General features: G+C 42.3%; 1 protein-coding gene across 2 annotated transcripts; it reads right to left on the minus strand.

Annotated features, from left to right (window-relative positions):
* Positions 1–242: 242 nt before the first annotated feature.
* Positions 243–21,485, minus strand: hcfc1b (host cell factor C1b). Of its 2 annotated transcripts, none has more exons than XM_036579477.1 (28): positions 21,338–21,485; positions 19,076–19,285; positions 16,855–17,003; positions 15,798–15,958; positions 15,388–15,596; positions 14,467–14,551; positions 14,127–14,233; positions 13,814–13,993; positions 13,257–13,583; positions 11,996–12,147; positions 11,301–11,495; positions 10,858–11,082; positions 10,618–10,722; positions 10,166–10,379; positions 9,825–9,967; positions 9,593–9,731; positions 9,216–9,421; positions 7,729–8,938; positions 7,354–7,496; positions 6,665–6,916; positions 6,029–6,275; positions 5,571–5,867; positions 5,081–5,199; positions 4,836–4,973; positions 4,240–4,425; positions 3,657–3,954; positions 3,365–3,428; positions 243–2,217 (listed from the first exon to the last, which is right to left on the minus strand). In XM_036579477.1, exons 2-28 carry the CDS (start codon positions 19,275–19,277, stop codon positions 2,178–2,180), a joined length of 5,793 nt encoding a protein of 1,930 aa, XP_036435370.1. In that variant the 5' UTR covers positions 19,278–19,285; positions 21,338–21,485; the 3' UTR covers positions 243–2,177. The 2 variants fall into 2 exon arrangements, with proteins under 2 accessions (XP_036435370.1, XP_036435371.1); XM_036579478.1 differs by lacking the exon at positions 21,338–21,485 and adding an exon at positions 19,684–20,235.
* Positions 21,486–23,181: the final 1,696 nt, after the last annotated feature.

The following is a 23,181-nucleotide window of genomic DNA, read 5'->3' on the forward strand; positions in this document are numbered from 1 at the left end:
GAGAAACGTAACTTTTGCCCTCACTATCGTGATTTGAAGCCACGCCATTATAAAATGATCACCACCTCACCTTCGGGGCTCCCCAAGTATTCGAGTCGTTTCTAACGTTATTTATTATACTTGAATACCGTTGTGTTTATTGTTCATAATAAATTGTTCATTTATTTTCCTGCTGGTCTTTTTAGCTCGGTACAAAACCGCGAGAAACAAAGAGCAACAGGACACACGAATGAACACACAGACAGATTTCCATTACTTTTATATGTCAAGACACAAAAGCAATCAATAGATGACAACATGTAAAAACATTTGTTACAGATATTTATATAAAAAAGGCAGAGTTGTTTTTTTTTTGTTTGTTTGTTTGTTTTACTTCTTGCTACGTGAAAGAACTAATTTACAACCGAGTTCAAACGCTGGCTGTGCCAAGAATCCATCATTCTCAATTTCCAACTTCCAGAAATGCAAACCAAATGTTCCTGTTTTCCATTCAGAGACTTTTCAGTCCACTTTGCTCTAAAAAAAAAAAAAATTTCTAGAAACTGTGGGGTCATATGCATAACATGTTGTAGAGCAAAAGTCCTGTTCTAGGATCAGATTTTGACTTTCAAATCCTACTGTAATAACCCGGTCCTGGATCAGCACCCTCACTCAGATTTACACATCTGTACCCTGCATCCCAAAAACATCGGCCAAGTCGAGAACGACCCCAAGAAAAATGGAAACGCCTCCAACATTTCCTCCACTATGAGCATCATCCCAGTTTTGCTTTTACCTCTACCGTCTCACAAAACAAGCATAGATTCACAGAAAGTAATTTTTTTTTTATACATAAACTATGGACTAGTGAAAGGTTAACAGGAAGAGAAAAATGAACCAAACGGGAACATAGGCGTTACTCCTGCAACAGCCTCGTTTAAATGTCCAACAATATACAAGGAGGGAGGAAACTAAAAAACACAAAACGCGAAAAAGCTGTTTTATTCAGTATTCTCAAGCTTGTTGTTGAGGGGTCGTCTGTCTCCAGAATGAGTACAAAAAGTCCACTTTGAAGTTCAATCTCTGAACCACCGTTTGAAATACTTAACATGGGATGTAAAAAATACTGTGGCACTCAGGACAAGCTGCCACGCAATCCCACAAGCACACGCAGACGACAGGAATGAGCTGGAAGCAAGTTTTAAAACTGCGCAGATGCACACGCACACAATAAGGGGGAAAAAGTTATGTTAAAAGAAAAAAAGGAAAAAAAGAAAAAAATGAAATACAAAAATAAACCACATACAGAGCTTTTGCATCACTGCTTACTATTTTTGGGATTTTTTTTCTTTTCCTCTTTCTTTATACAAGATGTACTTCGTTGCGATGCCAAAAAGTCATATGCCTCTCCATCTACAAGAATCGGAGTCCTTACATCTTCGGTACAAAATGGTGCAGTTCTTTAATCCGTCCCTCTCGGCAACGTATGAAGACACAGTGATGTAATAACGGGCTACTGAACTCAGACTGGATGTATAATTACAGATTTGTCTTTAAAATGAAGTCTTTTCCTCAGAAGCGTCACCAAGTGCTGTGTTGTGTTTTTTTTTCCCGTCTTTCAAAAGGTCTTCCAGGTGAAACTTCATTGTCTGCGTTCCCTCCGTTCAGTCTCCTTCCATCTTCTGTCTGTGCCCAACTGAAATATACAAACTTGCCAAAAACAGAAGGGGGGGAAAACGACTCACAGAAGAGCTAAGTTATTGTTTTTTTTCTTCTTTATCTATTGCTTGTTTTGAAATAAGCTAAAATAAAAACATGAAGGAAGGAAAGTATCTGAACTACAGAAACAATCAATACAGTTAACTTGACTAAATGCTGCCATTGGAAATTTGTCACACAAAATTGCCAGGAAAAGCAAAAGTATGTGCTTTTAACTTTTAACTGTTTGTCTGAAGAAGACACATTTACAACACAAAAAATGGAAAGATAAGGCGTCCATGGCACCAGAATGTTCAGTGATGACCAGGGGTAGGGCACAACTAGATTATCTTGATTTCTTTTTTCCTTTTTTGCTGCCATCTCATGTAGTAGTGAGTAGTGGGGGTGTGGCCTAGGAAGAGGGCATTCAGCAGGAAGAGGAGGAGTTCAGTCATGGGTCTTCATCTCAGGGGGGGGAAGAAGGGCATGGCAAGCTTTTTTCACTGGTCAGCTCGGGCCTTTTTTACACCAATACCTTTCCTGCAACAGAGAAGCAAAACAATCAGGACTTTTTTGTATGTCATTTATATATTTTTGAGTGATGTCAGTCATCTACCCTCTAGCAGCTACTCATACATGAAACTAAGACACAGCAGTGCAGACGAACATACAGACGACTACTGAAAACAATCATTGGGTGAAAGTATTAGGAAGAAATTATGGGACAGTTTACTGGGCAAGTTAGTTAATGGTGACACACCATTAGTTGATCCATGGTGGCACAATAGCAAGGAAACAAATAGTGTATAGGTCACAGTTCTCAAGGACGCTGGAAAAGCAGACGCCTTATGGGACCAGTTTGCACAAGAGGACCTTGTGGTTTGATGTGTGTTATTCAAGTTCTGTAATAATACAATGCAACTGTTCAGCAGCAGAACAACTACATCTTACATAAACTTAGAAAATGAATTCCATAAAAACTTCACAAAAGGCCAGGTTCATACTACAAGACGTAAATGGCACAAATTAAATTTTCTGCCTAAATGTGAAAGCTATGTTGAACAAAGACCATTGGTGTTCCTAGATGTGATTTATCAGATTCACACCCACTTCGTTTTTTTTAATAAATAAATCTCTTTTCCACAATGCACGCATACATTACTGTGGTCATGATCCAGCTACTCATACATGTACATGAACTAAAACGCAGCAGTGCAAATCAACACAGACTACCAAATAACAATGACTGGATAGAAGTGTTAGGAAGAAATTAACTAGATGTTGGTATTTTAATATCTGTAATACATTTGGCTTTTTCACATTCTCACCCTAGTCATGAATAACTGCCAATTTGTTCAGAGATTAAGGCACGTGCTGCGAGTTTGTTGAAGCTTTTTGTTTGTTTTTTGATTTCAAGAATGATTAAGTCTGAATACTTTCACAGGAACCAAAAACAGGCTGGGCTTGCAGGTTAGCGAAAACCATTCAAATCATGCTGCTACAGTGATTCTTGGGAGCACAGATCTCCCTCTGTTTGATTACAATCTAATGACATCACTGGTTCCACCCTATGTTGTTCTCCAAAATAGATTTGATAAAGGTATTTGTATTTTTTTTCAAAGCCTACAATTTGCATGGTTAAACTCACATGTGTACTCTACATTAGGAATATCATGGAGATACTCACACATCAGGAGATGAGACCGGTCTCTTTACTGCAGGTTTGGCAGCAGATCCATCCTTACTGGTTTCTGTAACACACCAATCACATTATTGGATTCCAAAATGCAGATCACTGGATACATTTAAGCAGAGTTATAAAACTCAAAAACTCTAATTTCTGGTTTTATTGTGCAAGACATGCTTGCATTTCCATTATTTGGCAAAAGCAGATGCTTTTACCGGTTTTACTTCAAAACTAAAATAAGTTTGGCAGGAGTTCTTCTTTGCCACATTCCCCACTTTTTTCCCTTGCTCACCTTGTAGCCACCTGACTTGCGTGGCAGGGCCATAGCCTTTCTCGTTGCGAGCTGCGATGCGGAAGATAATTGCAGGTTTGGTGGTGTAGTCAATGTGGGCATTGGACAGGCTGGAAGTCTGAACCAGACAAGAGGGATTGGGCCCACAGTACACACGCATGAAAGCTAGCTGCGCAGGCGCAGACGCTTTGGCCTCGGTTGTCTGCGAGCTCTGGATAGCCAGGTAGACTGAATACTCAATAATCTTCCCCGATGTTACTGATGGGGGCTCCCATGTGAGGTGAGCGCCGTCTGGGCTCTGAGGGACAAATCAGAACAAAATAAAAGTGCGATAGTGTGAAAGAGGAGAAGGAGGAAGGGAAAAAAAAAAAAAGAATATAAAGAGATAATAAAACAAAAAAAGGAGAGATTAACTACAAAGTTACACAAATAAATTACTTAAAATGCTGATATTGGTATTTCAGTTAGGAAGAAGCTACTTTCAGTGCAGCCATTCCTCCAACTTGCTTTCATCGCTAACTAGCATTTTAGCATTTTTGGGTAAAGTAGTCTGAAAAAAAGATAAGAGGACAGTGGTTCTCACCTTGCTGATTTTAATGGCACATGGTGCTCCAGGGAAACCAGGTAGACAGGTTTTGAAGGCTGACACTTCAGAGAAGGTTCCACGGCCACAAGCGTTAATACCAGCCACTCGGAACTTGTACGCTGTGCCAGGAGAAAGCTCCACTTTCTTCATTTGGCTGTAATCTGGTATGGTCCCAGAATCATCCTGCAATACAGCACACAGCAGAGCCATGTTAACACCCCACTTACCACCACTGCTGATGGACATATTGTATATATGTGAACAATATATATCGGACTAGTCTATTCCCACTGAGGAGTATACACGAACATATTCTGATTGAGCTACTAACACACAAGGCTACATGTAAACGTGGCTCTAAATTGATGTAAACAGGCTTTATTCCAAGCAGTTCTTGACCATTTCTGTTGGTCCTTTCAACACAACATTTTCATATATTTTCATCATCTGCCGGGCAGCTGCTATTTTCAAATAATGCAAAAAACTGAAAAAAAAAATGGACACAAGGTTTTGTTCTGCAGCCACTAATTACATTTTTACGATTTACAAGGCACCGTTTAACATTTAAGTATGACCAAAGAGATCTTACTCACATCAGTAACCTCCGAATCATCTGCTGGCATGTAATAATGTGTGACAACCATGTTGGTCACCTTGACAATTCCGACATCAAACCACTGATTTTCTTTCTTTACTGGTGGTTTCACAACTGCAGGGGGCGGTCCTTGCTTCTATTAACAATCAAAGAAATGGGAGCGAAAGAGAAGAAAGTTGACATCTTCGGCATATACTACAACACCTCACCTACATAATTTCAGAGATTCTGTAGTGAGCTCACCCCAGCTGCAGATTCTATGCCATTGGCCACCTCGGTAAGAGCAGTAGCTGCTTGCATCTTAGCAGGGCTAGCCACTGCCATTGGCTGGGATGGGGCAAATGTACTCGATGGAGCCAAAGCTGCAAGAACAAGCAAGTAATATAGGTCATGTAAGACAGTTTAGACTACTGAGAAGACTAACAAGTCACTTTACTATACCTAGTCATTAACTAAGATCTGTAAAATCAATTCTAATCAGGCTGGGAGTAGTGCTTTGTTTGATGTTTGTGACCCTGACCATTCTTTTCTCATCCAGCAATAAATGTGTGCTGCTGTGAACACAATGCAACTAAAAGTTACAACTGACAGTGACGTTAGCATTTTATGCAGCCTTATCAGTAACCTTAATGCAATTTGTCTGAGAGCCTCAGGATACATAACCAGCTGCAGCACGTCAGATAGAGGACTACATACTAGCCCTAATGTGTTATTATTGGTGATTATGGCTCACTCTCTGCAGTTGTGCTGGGAAGAAGTCGAGCCACAGCTCCGGTGACTACAGCAGCAGCAGTCATCTCGTGGCCATTGCTTTCGGACGTGGGGTCGTTTAGACTGTCTGCGGGGGCGAGGCCCTCGGTGGGCAGAGCTGTGGAACCTGAATCAGCCGCCAGCTGCTGGGCAGCGGCTGCTGCAGCCTGGGCCTCTTGCAGCTGTTGCTGCTGCTCGACGAGAGCAGCCAGCTCCTGCTGTGTCAGCACAATGGGGATGGTGGTTGACTGCTGACCATCCTGTCCAGCATCCCCTTCATCTGAGGGCGATATGAGAGAGCATGTGGGACAGTTAGATAGGGTAAGCGTTAAAAAAGCACAGATCAGTAATTCACTTGGAAAGATTTTTGCTGCTAGAGTTTAAGTATCAGATTACTCCTGTAACTTGGTATAGGTTTTATCTTAGCCTGCATTCACTCACTCAGCACAGCCTGTTGGGCTGCCTGCAGCACAGCCTGTATGGCGAGGGCCTGGGCCTCCTCTGTGGCTGCAGCCTGAGCAGCAGCTTCTGCTGCTGCAGTGACAGCCAGCTCCTCTGGGGTCAGTCCTGTCACCATCAATGTTGTGGGCTGTCCCTCAGCAGACATCAGCTCTTGGGGCAGTGCTAAAGCCTCCGAGTTTTGCCCGGCCAGACCCACGGCCTCTTCACCCTCTCCACCTTGCTCCATCTGCACATGCACATGAACAAACATGTAGATCACTGTACTAAGGTAACTGACATAAGCCTACTTTAAAGTTCATTAGACACCTAATAGTTCCAATAAGGCATTCATTCATTATTATATTAATATTACTGTATTATTTTATTATTACGTATATTATTCACAAATTCACAATGGTCTGGACATCAGGTAATTTGTACCATCTGTGTTTATTACGTGTGGTCGTCTGGGGAGTTCGCAATCAATATAAAGTTCATATATGCATGTAAATGTATATAAACACGTTTTATGAAGCGAAAAACAAATGTAAAAGATTATTGATGTTTTAGTTTAAAAGAATAAAAATAACCAACCTATTAATATAAAAAAAAACCCTTCCCCACCCCACAACGTACCTCGGCCTGTTCGCCTTGACCAGGCTGCGCTTCCATGGCTACATGCACCTGTAGCATGGTTCCTGCCTCACCGGAAGCACCCTGTTCAATAGCAACAACTCTGACGGTGCCCTCTTCACCCAGCTCGCCTTCAGTCTGCATGGGCTCCTCGCCCGTTGCCACTGCTTCCGAGTCACCCTGTTCCATCGCCTCTGCCTCACCTTCACCCGAGGCCTCCACTATGGCAGCAGAACCTGCCATGGATGAGATCTCCTGGAGAGGGCAGTAAAAGAGCCAACAGCATGAGGGTAGTATGATGCATCAGTGTGGTAGGGTAAGAACACCACTCCACAAGAGTAAACACCTAATTTTAGGGCATTATTTAATTAGACAATGTTTCCTAAGCCTAGTCCAGGGGTACCTTTCCACTGCAGATTTTAGTGTTCTCCCTTACCCCATCAGCAGTTCATAAGCTAGCTACCTTGGTGTTCTGCAGCATAGGTAAATACAAAACGTGCAGTGCAGGTGACAAAAGTTCAACTCCTGTACTGCAGAATTTGTATCCCTTTTGCACAAACAATCTGATTCAAATCAGTAGCTAAATCATCAAGTCTTCCGTGAGCAAAACACAGAGTGCTGTAGCATACAAAAAAAAAGCCAACAGTTCAAAGATGTCTGGAAACAATAATTGGAAACGGATCAAGCCTTACTGGGACAGAGGGCCCTGGGGTGGGTGTGGCCTGAGTCACCATGGTGACAGCTCTGCTCTGGATTGTAGGATTGGCAGGCTCTGTGGATGAAGTTGCCTCAACACTGGTGCCACTGTCTTCTTGTCCTTCAGCACTTTGTTGAGCTGCAAGAGTATTAGTCTCACTGAGCTGAACTTACTCCACAAACCTCAGACACTCTAAGCTCAAATAACTCAAAGAACTCTTAGTTACACCAAAGCTAAACCAATACAACATGAACATTCCTGTGCTGCTAGATTTTTACCTTTTAGCTTATACTATCTAGTTAACTAATCTTGGCTAAGAATTATCCCATCTCTTTCCTTATATGGCATTTTATATGTAAATTACACATGCCTGTGTCTTCGGCTGACTCCAGGCTGCTGGTGGCAGTAGTGGCTGTGTTGGTGGTTCCGGTCTCGTGAGTTTCGCAGGGTGGATTGGAACACACTCTTTGCACTGCGCCGTTTTGCACAGCTCCGATGGAGGATGAAGCCTGGGTGGGTGTGTTGGTGGTGCCGGTCTCGTGGGTCTCGCAGGGCGGGTTGGAACATACTCTCTGCACAGTGTTGGTCTGTCCGCTGCCCATACTTGAGGACGCCTGCGTGGGTGTGTTAGTAGTGCCCGTTTCATGTGTCTCACGGGGCGGGTTGGAACATACTCTCTGTACGGAGTTGGTCTGCCCACTGCCCATGCTCGAGGACGCCTGCGTGGGTGTGTTGGTAGTGCCCGTTTCATGTGTCTCACGGGGCGGGTTGGAACATACTCTCTGTACTGTGTTGGTCTGCCCACTGCCCATACTTGAGGACGCCTGCGTGGGTGTGTTGGTAGTGCCCGTTTCATGTGTCTCACGGGGCGGGTTGGAACATACTCTCTGTACTGTGTTGGTCTGCCCGCTGCCCATACTTGAGGACGCCTGCGTGGGTGTGTTGGTAGTGCCCGTTTCATGTGTCTCACGGGGCGGGTTGGAACATACTCTCTGTACTGTGTTGGTCTGCCCACTGCCCATGCTCGAGGACGCCTGTGTGGGTGTGTTAGTGGTTCCCGTCTCATGCGTCTCGCATGGAGGATTAGAACATACCGGAGACAGAAGTGTACTTCCAGGTGAGGTCATGGTGGACTGTTGGGACGCCGTACTGCTATTAACGACCCCCATTTCAAGGGAGCCCATGCTGCAGCTGGCAGTAGTGGCCGTGTTCGTGGTGCCTGTGTCATGGGTCTCTGACGGGGGATTGCTGCACACCTGCTGAACACGTCCCATGTTGGCCGAGGCCGTAGTTGTCGTGTTGGTGGTACCTGTCACATGCGTCTCACAGGGTGGGTTAGAACATATCTTGGCAGCAGCCACAGTGGGTGTGTTGGTGGTGCCAGTTTCATGAGTCTCGCAGGGTGGGTTGGAGCACACCAGAGTCACTTCACCTGTGGTCTCGCTGGCTTCTGCCCCCGTGGAGGAGGGCTGCTCAGAGGTGGGAGATGCCAGGATGGAGACAGGAAGATCCTGCACAGGTTGCGCCTCCACACCACTAGGGGTGCTAATTAGAGTCACCTGAGTTGGTTGCGCCGCTGCCTACAGAAGGAAAATTATTCATAATAAAACGAAAAGGAGAAATAATTAAGTGTATACTCCCTTGGTAAATATGCATTTTAATTCTTATTTTACAACAGACAATTTACATTAAATGATAACATCATATTAACTGTGGGGAAAATGTCTTTTGTAGGACCATCTCCCACTCCACTCCTGCTGAAATTGCACAGGACAGACAAAACTGTCCTTAAATAAGCAATCACAACACTTACAAATAAACAGGCCCATCGGCAAGACAACAGAAGGTGTGCATTACCTGCAGGGCCACAGAGGACGCAGTAGTCAGGCTTGTTTGAGCTGCGGACACTGTGATGGCTGTGGGGCTGATAACCTGACTGGATAGTGTCGCAATGTTACCCAGGGTGGTTATAGGAGTAGCCAGGCTAGCATTGGAAGTAACAACATTGCCCCCTGCCAGGCTGGTGGAGACCGTGCCGGTCACTGTGCCAAGAGTAGTTACTCCTACACCAAGAGAGGAAAACAAAACAGGACTATTCATAATTAATTCAATCACAAACCTTAAATTTCCAATGGGTCAGGTTCAACTGAAGACAAAAAATGTTTTTCCAATGCATGAGAAAACAACTTATTTGAATTCAATATATCTATATGCAAACTTTGTGATATTCTAACCTGTGGTGCCTTTGACTACTAGTGTGGTAACTGTGGGTTTGACTCCAGAAACAGCACCAGGAGAAACAAGACGCACGCCACCCATGGGCACAGTGCGCAGAATGGTGCCAGGTTGTCCAGGTGCCCCTTTCAAGACCACCTGGAGGAAGGAAAAGACGTTCCACGTGATCACAGATCATAAACATTTGATCTAATAAAAATCCTGTCTGTTTGTCAATAGTAGTCGCCTCACCTGTGTCACCCCCTGTTGGCCAGTTCCTGTGGTCAGTTTCGGTACAGCTGTAATGATTTTGCCTGGTGTGCCAGTGCCAGGTGTCACCATCTTGGTGGTGATGATGGTAATGGGAGATTTTAAGCCAGGGCTACCGGCAGCACCTGCCAGGTGCAAGACAAAAAGAGGGAGGTGATAAAACAATGTGCATACTTAAAAAAATAAATAAAAAAAATCAATCAATCAATCTGGACTTGCTAAGATTTACCAGAAGGCTTTTATAAAGATTTAGAAGCCAACAGCATCAAAGACTCCCACCGTCCCAACAAGGTTTGACAGGCAGAAATTTGTTTAAAACAAACCTGCAGCTCCCTGCTGGATGGCAGACATGGGGATGGTTTTGATGATGGTGGTGCCAGGTTTGGTGGCTGTGCTTGGGGAGACTCCACTGATGCCCAAGATAGTGGGTTTGGTGCCAGTGCCACCTGCCTGCGTGGTTGTGATGATAGTGGTGGGTTTGCCATCTGCAGAGGTGACCAGCTTCAGGATGGTGCCTGCAGGTAGAGGACCCTTTGTCTGGGAGAGACAAAGATGACATTGACCAACACAAAAAACATATCATGCACTTTCTTAAAACAAGCACTAAATAATTACTTATAGTTCAACACGACTGCCAAGTTCAAAGCAATAAGGCTTTAAGCCAAGTTAGCGCATCATTCTAAGCCCATTTTAAATGCAAAGATAAACCGATCTCTGTTGTTTTCTTAAAACCCCCTCCAACTGGAATAACAACTATAGGGTCTGTTGTGCTTACCTGTATGATCTGAGTGACAGGACTACTACCGGCTTGACCAGTTACTGCAGATGTCTGTACTGGTTTGGTCTGGACCACAGACATCACCTTCCCCAGGCTAGAGATCTGAGTACAGAAAGGGACCCAAAAAACAATTAATGCATTAATTGGAACAGAAAATAAAACAATATTCTGTCACTCTCAAAACAAAACATGAAGCAGAAAACAAACAAGCTCAGTGCTTGTTTTAATCATCCTTACCAGAGTTCCACCACTGCCAACAGTGAGGGGGCTCTTGACGAGGGTAATTGTTTTGGTGACACCACCAACCACTGTTGTGACCACCTGGGCCTGCTGGGCTACCGTCACAGTGCCCGATTTGTGAACAGTAATGACGGGGCGGGTTGGGGTATTGGGAGTAGAGATGGTTGATGTCCCAACCTGGGCAGCAGCTGTCTTCAGCATGCGGGTTGCTGGGTTGCTCACCTGGCAAAGAGACATTACATGACATTACACACAGGTACAAAAGACAGAGAATAGATGCATTTCCCCACTGAAGATCACACATAATGAGGCTTCTTCAGAAACTAGTACTTCAGTTTACACAACAGAGCCACTGACCCTTTACTAGCACATAACCTTTTCTGACACACATCAGTGCTTTAAGACATTGTTTAACATAAGGGTTCGTGAATGGCACTTACCATCACTGGCGAAGCCACTTTCACAGTAGCTGGTAGAGTTGTAGAGCCTGGAGTCACAGCAACAGTCTTGACTATGGTGGCTCCGGCTGGAACATTCAGCACAGTGGCCGCAGAGGAGGGCGGTATCTTTTGTGTAGCGGCGGCGGCTGCAGCCAGGGCAGCCATGCCACTCATCTGTGGGCTGCTGCCAATCGGCTGGAGAGGACAAGTGATAAAATGTCATTTAACAACGAAAACGACTAATAAGCAAGATGATGTTTTAAAAAAAAATTTATATTCAAGATGTCATTACACAAGGATCAAGATGAAAAATAAACTCTGCAGAACACTTCAAACGACACAGAACTAAATGAAATCAAACTACTGCTGAACACGCTGTAGTAGGCATACTTGGTGTACATGTTTCTGACACTCCATCGCTAGATGCTCACTCTATGCAGTGACAGATGGACAGACTGCAGTCAGAGGGAGATCTCGGTACAACTAATGCAATGATAGAGTTCTGTTAGCAGCCGATGCACACTGTACAAACTCAAACCACCGTCTGGTTGTCACAAAAAGAGGTAGGCTTGCCTAACTGTGACTTCTGTCCATTTGAAGTATACTGCTAACTTAAGCAGCAGTTTAAACTCTCTCATAATTAAGCCGATTTTAACATTGGTGCCTAATCAGAAATGAAATCAGTGACCACGTACTGTTCCCTGAGTGCTCTGCGCAGGGACAACCATACGGACTCCTGCAGGAAGTGATGTAACAGTGACTGGAGACTTCCCCACTTGATTGGCCTGACGTACAGTGACAATGGAGGTCCCAGCGGTCGACTGAGGTGCAGCCACCTTTAGAATGGCTGCAAAAGAATGGAGAGAAGATTAAAATCAACTTTTACTACAGAAATATATAAACACAAAATCAGTCCAGGGACTTCAAACAATTCAGCAGTATTTCTACTGGCATATTCACTATATAGTTTAAAAAAACAAATAAATAAAATAAAAAAAATAATAATATATAAAATGATAAACATCTTTACAAACGTTTTTTTTTGACCACCAAGGCCACAGACACTAAATTGCAAGTGACAAATGTCAGACAAATAAGATTTTCAAAAAGACAATTTTTAAAAGGACATGACGTGCAGTTTTATATTTAGACGTATTTGCATTTATACGTACATGCATTTCAGATCTCAAATATAATTAGTGTTTTCACAGCTTTTATTTGCCTGCTTCGGTTAGGGTTGGCTGTGCCACCTGACTTTTCAGACTAATTTCAAATAAAACAGGCGTCTACCTAGATACCCATAGAAACCTTCGTCCTTGAACTTTAATTTATAATAATACATGTTTAAATGGTTTTCCTGTGGTCACACCACTTGACATGGTAAACTGATCCGTTCTAACCATTCTAACTATTTATGTAAGGGCTACTGACCTCGGCACTGCACTAGGAAGGTCACTTGGGGGCTTCTTTATAATACAATTCCCTGGCCCCTCTTTCGTAAAAAAAGGATTTTAAAATAACATTACTTTGTTTTTGGTTGTGCCGCCTGACATTTGTCCACAAGTTCTTGCTTCCTCAAATGTTTTTAAGCAATTTGAGTACTTTTAAAGTTGCCTAATTTTGCAACAGGATTTTATGTTTGAAAACTTCAAAATAAAAAACATATAAAATTTTAAATACTTTATAGCTACATTACCTTTTTTGATAGTTTACTTAATCAACATATATGGTTGGATGGTTTCACCACCTGATATTTTAAGACTTTGGAGGCAAAAGAAAAACTAAAATGATTTTTATTAGGATGCACTGAAAATTGTTTGACATAAAAGAGGTCTTGTTTAATATTTAACATAATTATTAAAATATTTTTTGGGCAATTTATGGACTTGGACAGAAAAAAAAAAAAATGCATGTCAATGACTCATGTATTTAAAAAAATGCAGCAGGCACCCTTACCTGGACCTCGGGGTGAGGCTGCAGCAAGTGGGCTGCCAGGCATGGAAGTGGTAGGCGATGGAGTCTGTTGAACAAGTGTGACGCCAGTGAGAGGCATGCTCTGTGAGGCAGGGGCAGCAGCAGCCGGGGCTGGACTCTTAGGCGAGTTGGCTGGTAGAGAGGAAGTGGGAGTGACATTTGGAGAGGTGGCCGCTGTTGCGGCGGGGATGTCATATTTCTGCAGCTGCAGCAGGTAGGTGTCGGCGGTGGGCACCGCACCCCAGCTCACCTCCAGAGAGCTGGTGTTGGCACGGACCAGCTGCACTCGTGACGGTGCATGGGGGCGGTCTGCAGGATGTTAGATTTTTGAGAGTTATATAACAAGAAGCACAGTATTATACATATCGCTATGCAGTCTTCATTATGTCTCATTATTAAGATACAATATTTTTTATAAACAACAACAACTATGGTACGGAGAATAAGAAAATTCATGTTCAATTACACATGTTGAAAAACAACAAACTGTGAAAACTCATTCAGACAGGTTCACAAATAGTTCGGCCTGATGAACTCACCTGTCTCCAGGTACCAGAGGTCTTTGCAGCACACCTGGTTGTTCCAGGCCTTGCGGTAGCCATCCCTGCCGCTCCAGATATACAGCCTGGAATTAATTGCTACAGAGCAGTGGCCTGCTCTGGCCCTCGGGATGTTGTCTTCCAGAGTGTCCATTAAAATGGATTCCCATGTCATTGTGTCTGAGAGAGAATAAACAAAAAATACACAAATTAAGTAAGAATAAAATGACCAATTTAAAGAGGCTTCTCGCTTGGTTCATGTTATTACAATCAGCTGTTTTCCTGCTGTTGGTAAAGTACAGTTAAGACCCACCAAGGTTTAGGCAAGCCAGTGTGTTTGTGCACTTCCATTCCTTCTCGTGTGTAGCCACTTTCACATCATCCATCACCAAGGGCACCCACCCGCCAAACACATACATCCTAGAGACAGATGGCAATGAGGAGAGTTACTAAAAAAAACTAGTGACACTTCAGCAATAAAACACTGAATAGGAAGGGAACCATGACAAGGGATATAATCTCATACATTAAATATGCAGGTCTGCTCTATATAGCACAGCGCTACCTGGGTGCAGATGTTAATCACAAAATTACCCACACTTGTGGAGTACAGTGTTGTAAATATGTTCTTTAGACTAAAGAAAAAAACTCACTTGTTTGTTATAGTTGTTGCTGAGTGAAGGCTGCGAGGGAGAGGAGCTGTGCCGCTGATGCCAGGCTTGTTCCAGGTCAGAGTGTCTACAAGGCAAAGGATTTATTTAAGAAAGTTTATTCAAAAAAAACAGACCACCGGTTCTGGTTTACCAAGGAAACTTAAACCGAGTCTAACATTTATGCACATAAACAAATGAAGAAAACATTCGTTCAACATAACTGACCACCAGAGGTCTGGTTCACCAAGACAAGTTATCCTGTCAAAAGTTCCAACCTAAAACTTCTTCAAATAAACCAAAAAGTAAATAATTCATTTAATCTGAATCCTAACATTTTCCTTCTTACATGCTAAGTCAAAGTTCCTCCTTATGTGCTCGCTTAGGACTGCTAAAGTTTAAAATAATAGACTGAATTCTTTAATGCAAATTCAAGTTCTCAGATTCCCCCACAGATTACTGAAAAATGTGGTAGATGCACCCAGCTAACCTAATGTTCTGATCCCATCCAAAACTTATTGGCAGATAATTATGGAAGATAGCTACTTCACGAGGTTTCATTTGTCTGTCTAATAAATAAAATTGGAATAAATAATCAAAAAGGTAAATAGTAATAAAAGATAAATAGTAGGTAAATAGTAAATAAATTACTTGCTTCTATACAGTGACTATTACCAAAATGACTAAACCACTCTCCAATAAGACTGAATAAGTCTGAAATTAACTTCTCAAATTGCTCCTCAACAAAATGCACGTTAGCTTTTAAATACCATCATACATTATTGGTATAACGTATAATAGTATGCGAGTGTTCAATGTCCAAAACTATACACTGCTTTTAACCGACACGCCAATCAGACACAGATAAATGTTTTTTACGTAACAAATCAATACAGACTTATTTACATCATCACACCCTCTCACCTATGTCTAACGTCCAGAGGTCTCCGAGCCGGCAGCCACTCATGCCTCCGTAGATGACAAGCCGGGACTTCTTAGAGGTTTTCTCTGTGTAAACCACGGCAGTGTGGCTCTCGCGAGGAGGGGGCAGCACGCCGTACGTGATGGGGATGTCCCAGCCTGTTACATTAGAGCCAGGACGCAGCTCGAGTGTGTATAGGTCATTTAGGTATCTGTGCGCAAGGAAGGGAAAAATGTTGGTTTTGCTGCTCAGTTATTCCCAATATAGTCTGATAACTGCTGAGATTTTGATAAAACATCAGAAGTTACACTGAGTGTTAGCTCTGTTCATCCAAATGTATGTTCAAATGCTGAAACGTACAGACTATGTAAGGCAAAAACTACTTTTAACATGCTTTAAATTGACTTCCTACCTTGGAATATTGTTTTTGGGATCCTCGCTGTCATTGGCGAGGCCTCCAAACAGGTAGCATTTGTTTCCCACCAGGGAGAAGCTGTGGCCCAGGCGGGGACAGGGCGGCGGGCCATTCTTTGGAGCTTTAGGCTTCAGCCGTTTCCACTCCCATCTACTGGCCTGTAAAAACCATCACAGTTATTAACTAAAGCAGATTCTTTTAATTACAACAAAAATGAGGGAAGCACAACAACTAACTCCCCGAATTAGACAGATGAAACACAAAGGTGTCTGCAGGTGGGGCTACAGAACTGCAATGCTACATTATTCAACATACTATTAACGCGTTTAAGTGTGGAAATTTAACCTGATAATGCAGACCTTAAACTATGGCAGTCTGGCATACCATATTCAGTATTTGAACCTCAAGCCTGATAAAACATAGGTGCTGGCCTTCCTGATTGAAAAAAATATATATATCCCAAGAGCCTACTTTATAGAAAATATCTGCATATACATCACAACTGCAACACTGGTCAGAAAAACTGCAATTAGATATTTTCCCCCAAATAGTCCAGCTCTAGTGACACTAAAGACAGTAGCACTGCTGGAATTGCTCCCTCTTCTAAATGCACTTAACAAAACATTAGCTCCATACAGAAGTGTGAACACCCCTTCCCAATTTACATGTTTTTGTATTTTTTTCCCCTAAGTGAAATTAAGTTAACACATCCTATACGAGTAACAAACTAAAATGTGACATGTTCCTGCTAATTTCAGGGTGTAATTTCTATGTATGAGTTTTACATACTGGAAAAACACATAAAAATTTGCCATAACTTTTGCACAGCCAACATTATATCCAATACGTTTAATTCCATGAATACACAGTAATCATGCATTAAAATGTGTATACGTGAGGATGTGTTAATTTAAAAAAAAAAAAAATTCAGAAAATCATTTAATTTGATCAGTATGCCAAACTTTTTCACAGGACTGTATAAAGACATACAGCCAAGTAAACAGTTCCTTCAAAAAGACAAGAATTCACTGAAGTTGGTACTTTTGACACTTACCTGTAGTTCATATAAATCATTGCTGTACTTTCCATATTCCACCATGCCCCCGAACACCAGCAGCCGTGTGCCATCGCACACAAACCCATAAGCAGCACAGCCAGGTGGAACATCACCCCGGACAGCCGGAATAAACCACTGATTGGTAGCTGTGGAGGAACAGACCAGACATTTAGCTCATCTGCATTTATAAGATGCTCTTATCCAGAGCGACTTACAAAATGTACAAACAATTAAATTCAAATTAAACGCAAAGTGTTTTTACATAATGCGATGAGCATCTCACAGCAATGACACATTCCATAAAAAAAACAGTTTTCCCCTCGTTTTTGATGCTTTTTAGTGTAAACTGTAAAACCACAGGATGGGTACAATCTTTAAGTGTATGTGGTGTAGAGGTCACATCACATAGACATTTCTTCATAATTCAACTGTTAAGAAATAAATGGCCATTCACAGTGGTTTGACATGAGATGCTCCAATCTAGAAAGAGTCAGAAACATTCACAGCAGCGGTGATAGGAACCAGACGTCTGAAGCATTTACTACAGGGGTTCCCAATCCCAGTCCTGGCACCCCCACTATGCATGTTCTCCTGATTTGTCTCTTTTAGCACATCTGATTCAACTCACTGACTAATGAACAAGCTCCTCATGGCCTGGATCAACTGTGCAGAGTAAGGAGAACAACAGGGGTCACCAGAGCTGCACTGAAAACTGCATACTACCACACTAAATAGTATGCTAAAACACTACACCACCAACAGCAGTGCATTCAGTAGTGCAGTATGCATAAGACGGCAGTATGTATTTTGGGACGCAGCCCAGCACTACCACTGTGAACCCCTAGTTTATTGCCTGCAAGTACTACCTCAAAGAAAACTATTACATGGAATGGTTACTATTAAGTTGCATAAGATATTGTTTTTCTATAGTTTTGAGGAAAGGTTTTAGTGTAAAAGTAAAACTTTTTTTTCACCCATGCATGTCAGAAAGGAACATAAAGTGCACTGTAAGGCAAAATAGTACCCAAAGAAACCCCCCCAGATTGACCATTACCAACATTACAAATAGCTCAGAAGACAAATGGAGGTTCACTGGTGGTTTTGGATAGTAAATAAAATGGCTGCATTTGCGATGTAGGTATCAGTACACCTGGTTCCCATCAGCACCACTGTAAAGAAATCTGAGTCTGTAGGTTTCTCTACAATTACCAATTTCTCTCTGAACAACTTTGTATACAGTTGAATTATGTAGATTAAAAAAAAGGAATTCCTCTTTAATACAACTAACAAAGCAAGTAAATACGAATTTGACTTTTTCTGCACCTCAGCACCAAAATGCATCCCAAAAACAGTCCATCACTAAAAACTAATTTGGAAAAAAATACCCTGACATGTCAGCATAACTGTAAATATTTACACAGCAATGCGGGATATGATCAGAGGTGGAGTTTGTTGACGTGGTGACGTCGTGCATGTTGTATTAACCCGCCATTTCTCTTTGCAGTTTTCCCTCCATTCTCTGCTCGGCTGAAGCAGCTCCTCTGCCTGGCTAGCCGGCTTTCTAGCATTAGCTGTGTAGCCGATGCTTGAGGGGGAAAAAAGCTAACAGTGCGATAGCTCCAGCTACCTGTCACCAACACCGCAAAAGCTTTGTGTACATCAAAATAGAAAACTTGGCTCGAGATATCGGGCATCGCATAACGTTGGCAGCAAAAATATACATGTAACGTTAACAAGCACAGAGTGAACGACTGCGTGTTTTAACTGCTTATAAACACGTTCAGTTTTGCATCCCTGCAGCAGCTGGAGCGCAAAAGCTATTTTTCAGGTTAACATTAGCTAACTAGATTTCTCTCTAGTTAGCCAACTGCTTGACAAACTAATGCTAATGCCCCGCATTTTTTGCGTAATGAATCAATAAATAGATCATCAACAGTAATTAAAAGACACATATTTGGCAAAGTGCAGAATTAAAAGACCATACGGAGGCCCAGAGAAAGTCTGAGCCAACGCAAAAACATGAGGACAATAAAAAACAAAACAATATCGGACGAATTTGCACCGTGCATTAAACGCCAGATCGGGTTAGCAACAAAGCTAGCGTGCTAGCTAAAAGTTAGCGAGCTAGCTCTAAGGAATCTAACATATTTAAAATGTTACACAGTTAGAAAACCCAAACAGCTGCTCCGCATATGCTGTATATAAATCAGTACTTTACCTGTGTTGTATACGTGGAGCTCATCGACGATTCCTTCATTGCCGCCGCCGAAAACCACCATGAGCTCCTTGATAGCAACAGCCCGATGTCCGTGCCGAGGGCGAGGAACCGGGCCGGACCAGCCCAGCACCCTCTTCCACCGGGGCTGCAGCACCGTGCCCGAAGCGCCAGACGTCGCAGTACCAGTACCAGGAGAAGCCATTTCTTCCTCTTTAACGAAAAACAAATCCCACTCAGAACGCTCCGTTTTTTAAATCAACCCACCGACAACTTCTGCTGCAAAAAAGCTACACAATACAATGCAGGCTAGCTCAGTCAGCTAAGCTAACGTAGCCAGGCGCTTCCAAGGGACGTCGTTTCTCTTTTTAAAATCGGACCAAATCAGACCCGAATTGTTTCAATAAAAATAACCAGAGGAAGCTCCAGCTACGTTACTAACACACACTCAAAGCAGTTTATTTAGCTAACGCTACATCTTGCCGAATCAAGCTAGTGCTAGTTCTTTCACGAACGGCTAACAAGATTAGCTCGCTAGACAACGCACAGTTAGCACATCGCTACAATAGAGACTTTAACCTAATTAGGCAGATAGACGTGCGAGTGAGTACCTAATCGGTTCGTGCTCGGTTAAAATCCTCTGCGTACAGAAAGCCACTAGTCCATTTTGCATCAGCGCTACACTTTAGCACTTTAAGTATTGTAAATGATGATATTTGTCTCGTATCAGCGTCAAAAAAAATGTAGCCGGCTAGCTAACCTAGCTCAGAGAGTCCGCCATTTTAGCGGGTACAGAAATAACAACACCGGTAAGAAAAAACAATACGGTGATCAGATCAGATTTTCTGGGTTAAATAGGCATCATGAGCAGGTCGATCCTTCACAGTGCAGATGAGTTTTCTTTCCCCTGCGTTCCTCGGAGAGTAACTGCCAGAGGAAGAGTCCCATATGTGTAATATAAAAGCTTCAAGAGAGAGAACAGCGGTGCGAGTCGCCGCCGAGTGCCGCCATCTCGTAACGTTAGCTTCGGCTAAACACATATAACTTAGCTTAGCTGGCTAAGAGGCTAATGCTAGTGAGCCTGGCTAACGTCAGAGTGAAGATGGGCGGCGGGCGAATCCGAAAAACTCAATTTCCATTTTCTGCCGCCGACATCTTGTAGCTCTTGCTAACAACCGAACAAGCCAGCAGCCCGTGGCTAATGGGGAAAGATAATAATGTAGCCTAGGTTAGCTGGCTAAACGGCTAAGCTAGCGTTCAGTGAGCTTGGCTAAAGTCAGAATTAAAAATGGGCGGTTTAACTTAACAACAGAAAAGTCGATTTCCATTTTTTTTGTTGAAGTGGACAAATTCATTGAATAAATATGACTACACGTCAGAGACGTATGAGAAATAGCGTTAAATGTTTCAAAACTGCCCTGATAATCTCCGCAATACGCATTTTATTTATATTTTTTATATTTATTTATTATTGTTTTTATTGAGCAGTTTCCTTAGTTTCCAGAGTTGGCAGCCTGTTAGGATTTCATGCCTCCGCTGTCTGGGAGCCGCCATCTCGACCAAAAAAAAAAACAAAACAAACAATCTGCAAAACTGCACGAAGCTGAAGCCAGCTTCTTGTTCGAATTTTCCCGTTCCACCTTAAATGGTCCTGCAGTTACGCTCCGGCGCCTGTCAGTTTTTAACTGCTGCACCATTTAAGGTGGAACGGGAAAATTCGAATAGGAAGCCAACTTCATCTTCGGCAAAACTGCGCTAGCCAGAAAGACGCTAACCGTTTTTCAAGAACCAATATTTCCACATTGCACACAAAAGATCACTAAAATCAGGTCGAGTCGACTGAACGATTGTAAGCAGTGTCTGTGACTCGAATCGCAGCGCCGATGAAGTAAATAAAACCGATTTAAAAAAGAAAAGCGCCGCAAAACGTTAGCCTCAGGCTAGCTAGGCTAAGTAGCGCCTAAGTAGCCGAAATACCCAGCTAGCTTAGCGAAGATGGCTAAAACAGCTAGCGGGGCTGAATAAAACTGAGCAGAAACAAGCAGCATGACAGAGGAATGTTACGCGGTTTAATTTTAAGTGGGTTTTATTTGCTCTTATCATGGAAAGTGGCAGTACTGGGATTTCCAAATCATTGTTTTTTTGCCCCTCTGACTTCTCGCTAGTTAGCTTCCCTCAGTAAAAATGGCGGATGTACCGTTAGCCGTCATCAGAAACGCTGCAAAGTAATTCAGACTTCTGAATCTCGTAGCGCCGAATACTTACTCGTCCCGAGCCGTTATTCTAATAAGAACAAAAACCGAGGGAGAGACCCAGTGAACGAATTCAACCCCGAGTATGTCTTTTTCCTGCAGATATTGCTAACTCTACATCCTTTCATGCCGCCCAGGAAGCCGCCATCTTCTTAACAGCCCCTCGGTAATTAACTGCCCCTGATTCTGTTGCCCTCAGCCCCCCCGCCCCGAATACAGGCGGCCAAATAATACTGCTGTGCTCTGTGCGACTGTAAACCTCTAACACGTCAAATAACCGAGCTCTCATACAGCAGTAAATTCACCAGTTACTGTACTGTTTGTCTTTTTCCCATTGGCGGACACTCTTACGAGAGAGAACTGTAGGAAAAATGAGACAAGATTCCTACAGTGCAGTGTAATCTGCTATAATCTTCTATTCTCACCTCCAGATAATATTCCTGTAACACTGTCTTACTTGTATACTGTACTATAGCATTTGTCCTAACGCACTATGAGTATTATATAAATTCTGTGTACATATTTGCAATATTACTACAGTTCGGAGACTCTCAAACCACAAATGGGCCACAAAGCAGCCTTTCAGACTGATGGAGACTGTGTTGTGTATGATTCTACAAAGAACCTTTTTGACAGTGGTTCTATGTAGCACCAATAAGGGTTCTTCTATTGTTATATATTTGACATCACAACAATAGAATAACCCTTTTTGGTGCTGTATAGAACCATTTTCAAAAAGATTCTATATAGAACCGTCTAAAAAACATTTCAGCATGAAATGGTTCTATATTCTTAAAAATTATGGTTCTTCAAGGGTTCATTAGTAAATAAAATGAACACTCAAAAAACCCTTTGCATGATTGAATGGATTGAATGAAATGGATTGCATGAAATGGTTCTTCTTCAAACTGATGAATAATGCGCTATAGATGGTTCTATATAGAACCCTTATGAAAAGCGTTCTTCTATTGTTACAATGTCAAGCTTGTAACAATAGAAGAACCCTTTTCAAAAAGGTTCTATATAGAACCATCTAAAGCACATTCTCCATCAGTGTGAAGAACCCTTTCACAATGCAAAAAACCTCTATAATCATGCAAAGCGAGTGTTTGTGGTTCTATACACACGGTTAGAAATAAAGGTTCTGTGCAGATACATTTTTCATTCATCAAGGTACAATCAATGTAAATGTTCACTCAAAGGTACAACAGTGATTTTAAGGTCCAGGTGTGTACCTTAAATACGTTTTTGCCAATGGAAAAGTACATATTTGTACATTTTCATAACAATGTTTTAAAACCGAACAATAAAATAAAAAGCCTGGAGACGAGACGGGGTGTGTGGAGTCAACACAACTTAGAAAATGTAATTTCAATGGATTTTGGTACAATTATAGTACCTGACTAAAGAACTTATGGTTCTAAATAGAACCATTGCCTTTACTAAAGAACATTTGCTTAAATCCTCAGTACTTTCACCTCCCCATAGTATTACTGTAACACTGCCTTATAGTAATCTGTACTTGTGTTGTGTACTATAGCATAATGCACAATAAGAGTCTTACAGAAATCCTGTTTACATCCCTGCACCATTACTATAGCTTAGGGTTTGTCATCCATTGGGTCACCGGCCACAAGTGGGCCGCAAAGCCCACTTTAGAGGTCTCTGGACCAATGCTAGGGGGTGTGGCGGCAGCAGTGGTTCATGGTAGGCTGGTGAGGGTACTTAAACTTAAAAAAAATACTTAAGAATTGAGTGGAAAAAATAACTGACAACAATAAAATAAGAAATTTGTTTTCCCAAACTGTAAATAATGTTAATCCAATACCTACAAAAACAGCCACAAAGACAGCTTTG

This window comes from Colossoma macropomum, unplaced genomic scaffold (assembly GCF_904425465.1).
Source record: "Colossoma macropomum unplaced genomic scaffold, Colossoma_macropomum, whole genome shotgun sequence".
NCBI lineage: Eukaryota > Metazoa > Chordata > Actinopteri > Characiformes > Serrasalmidae > Colossoma > Colossoma macropomum.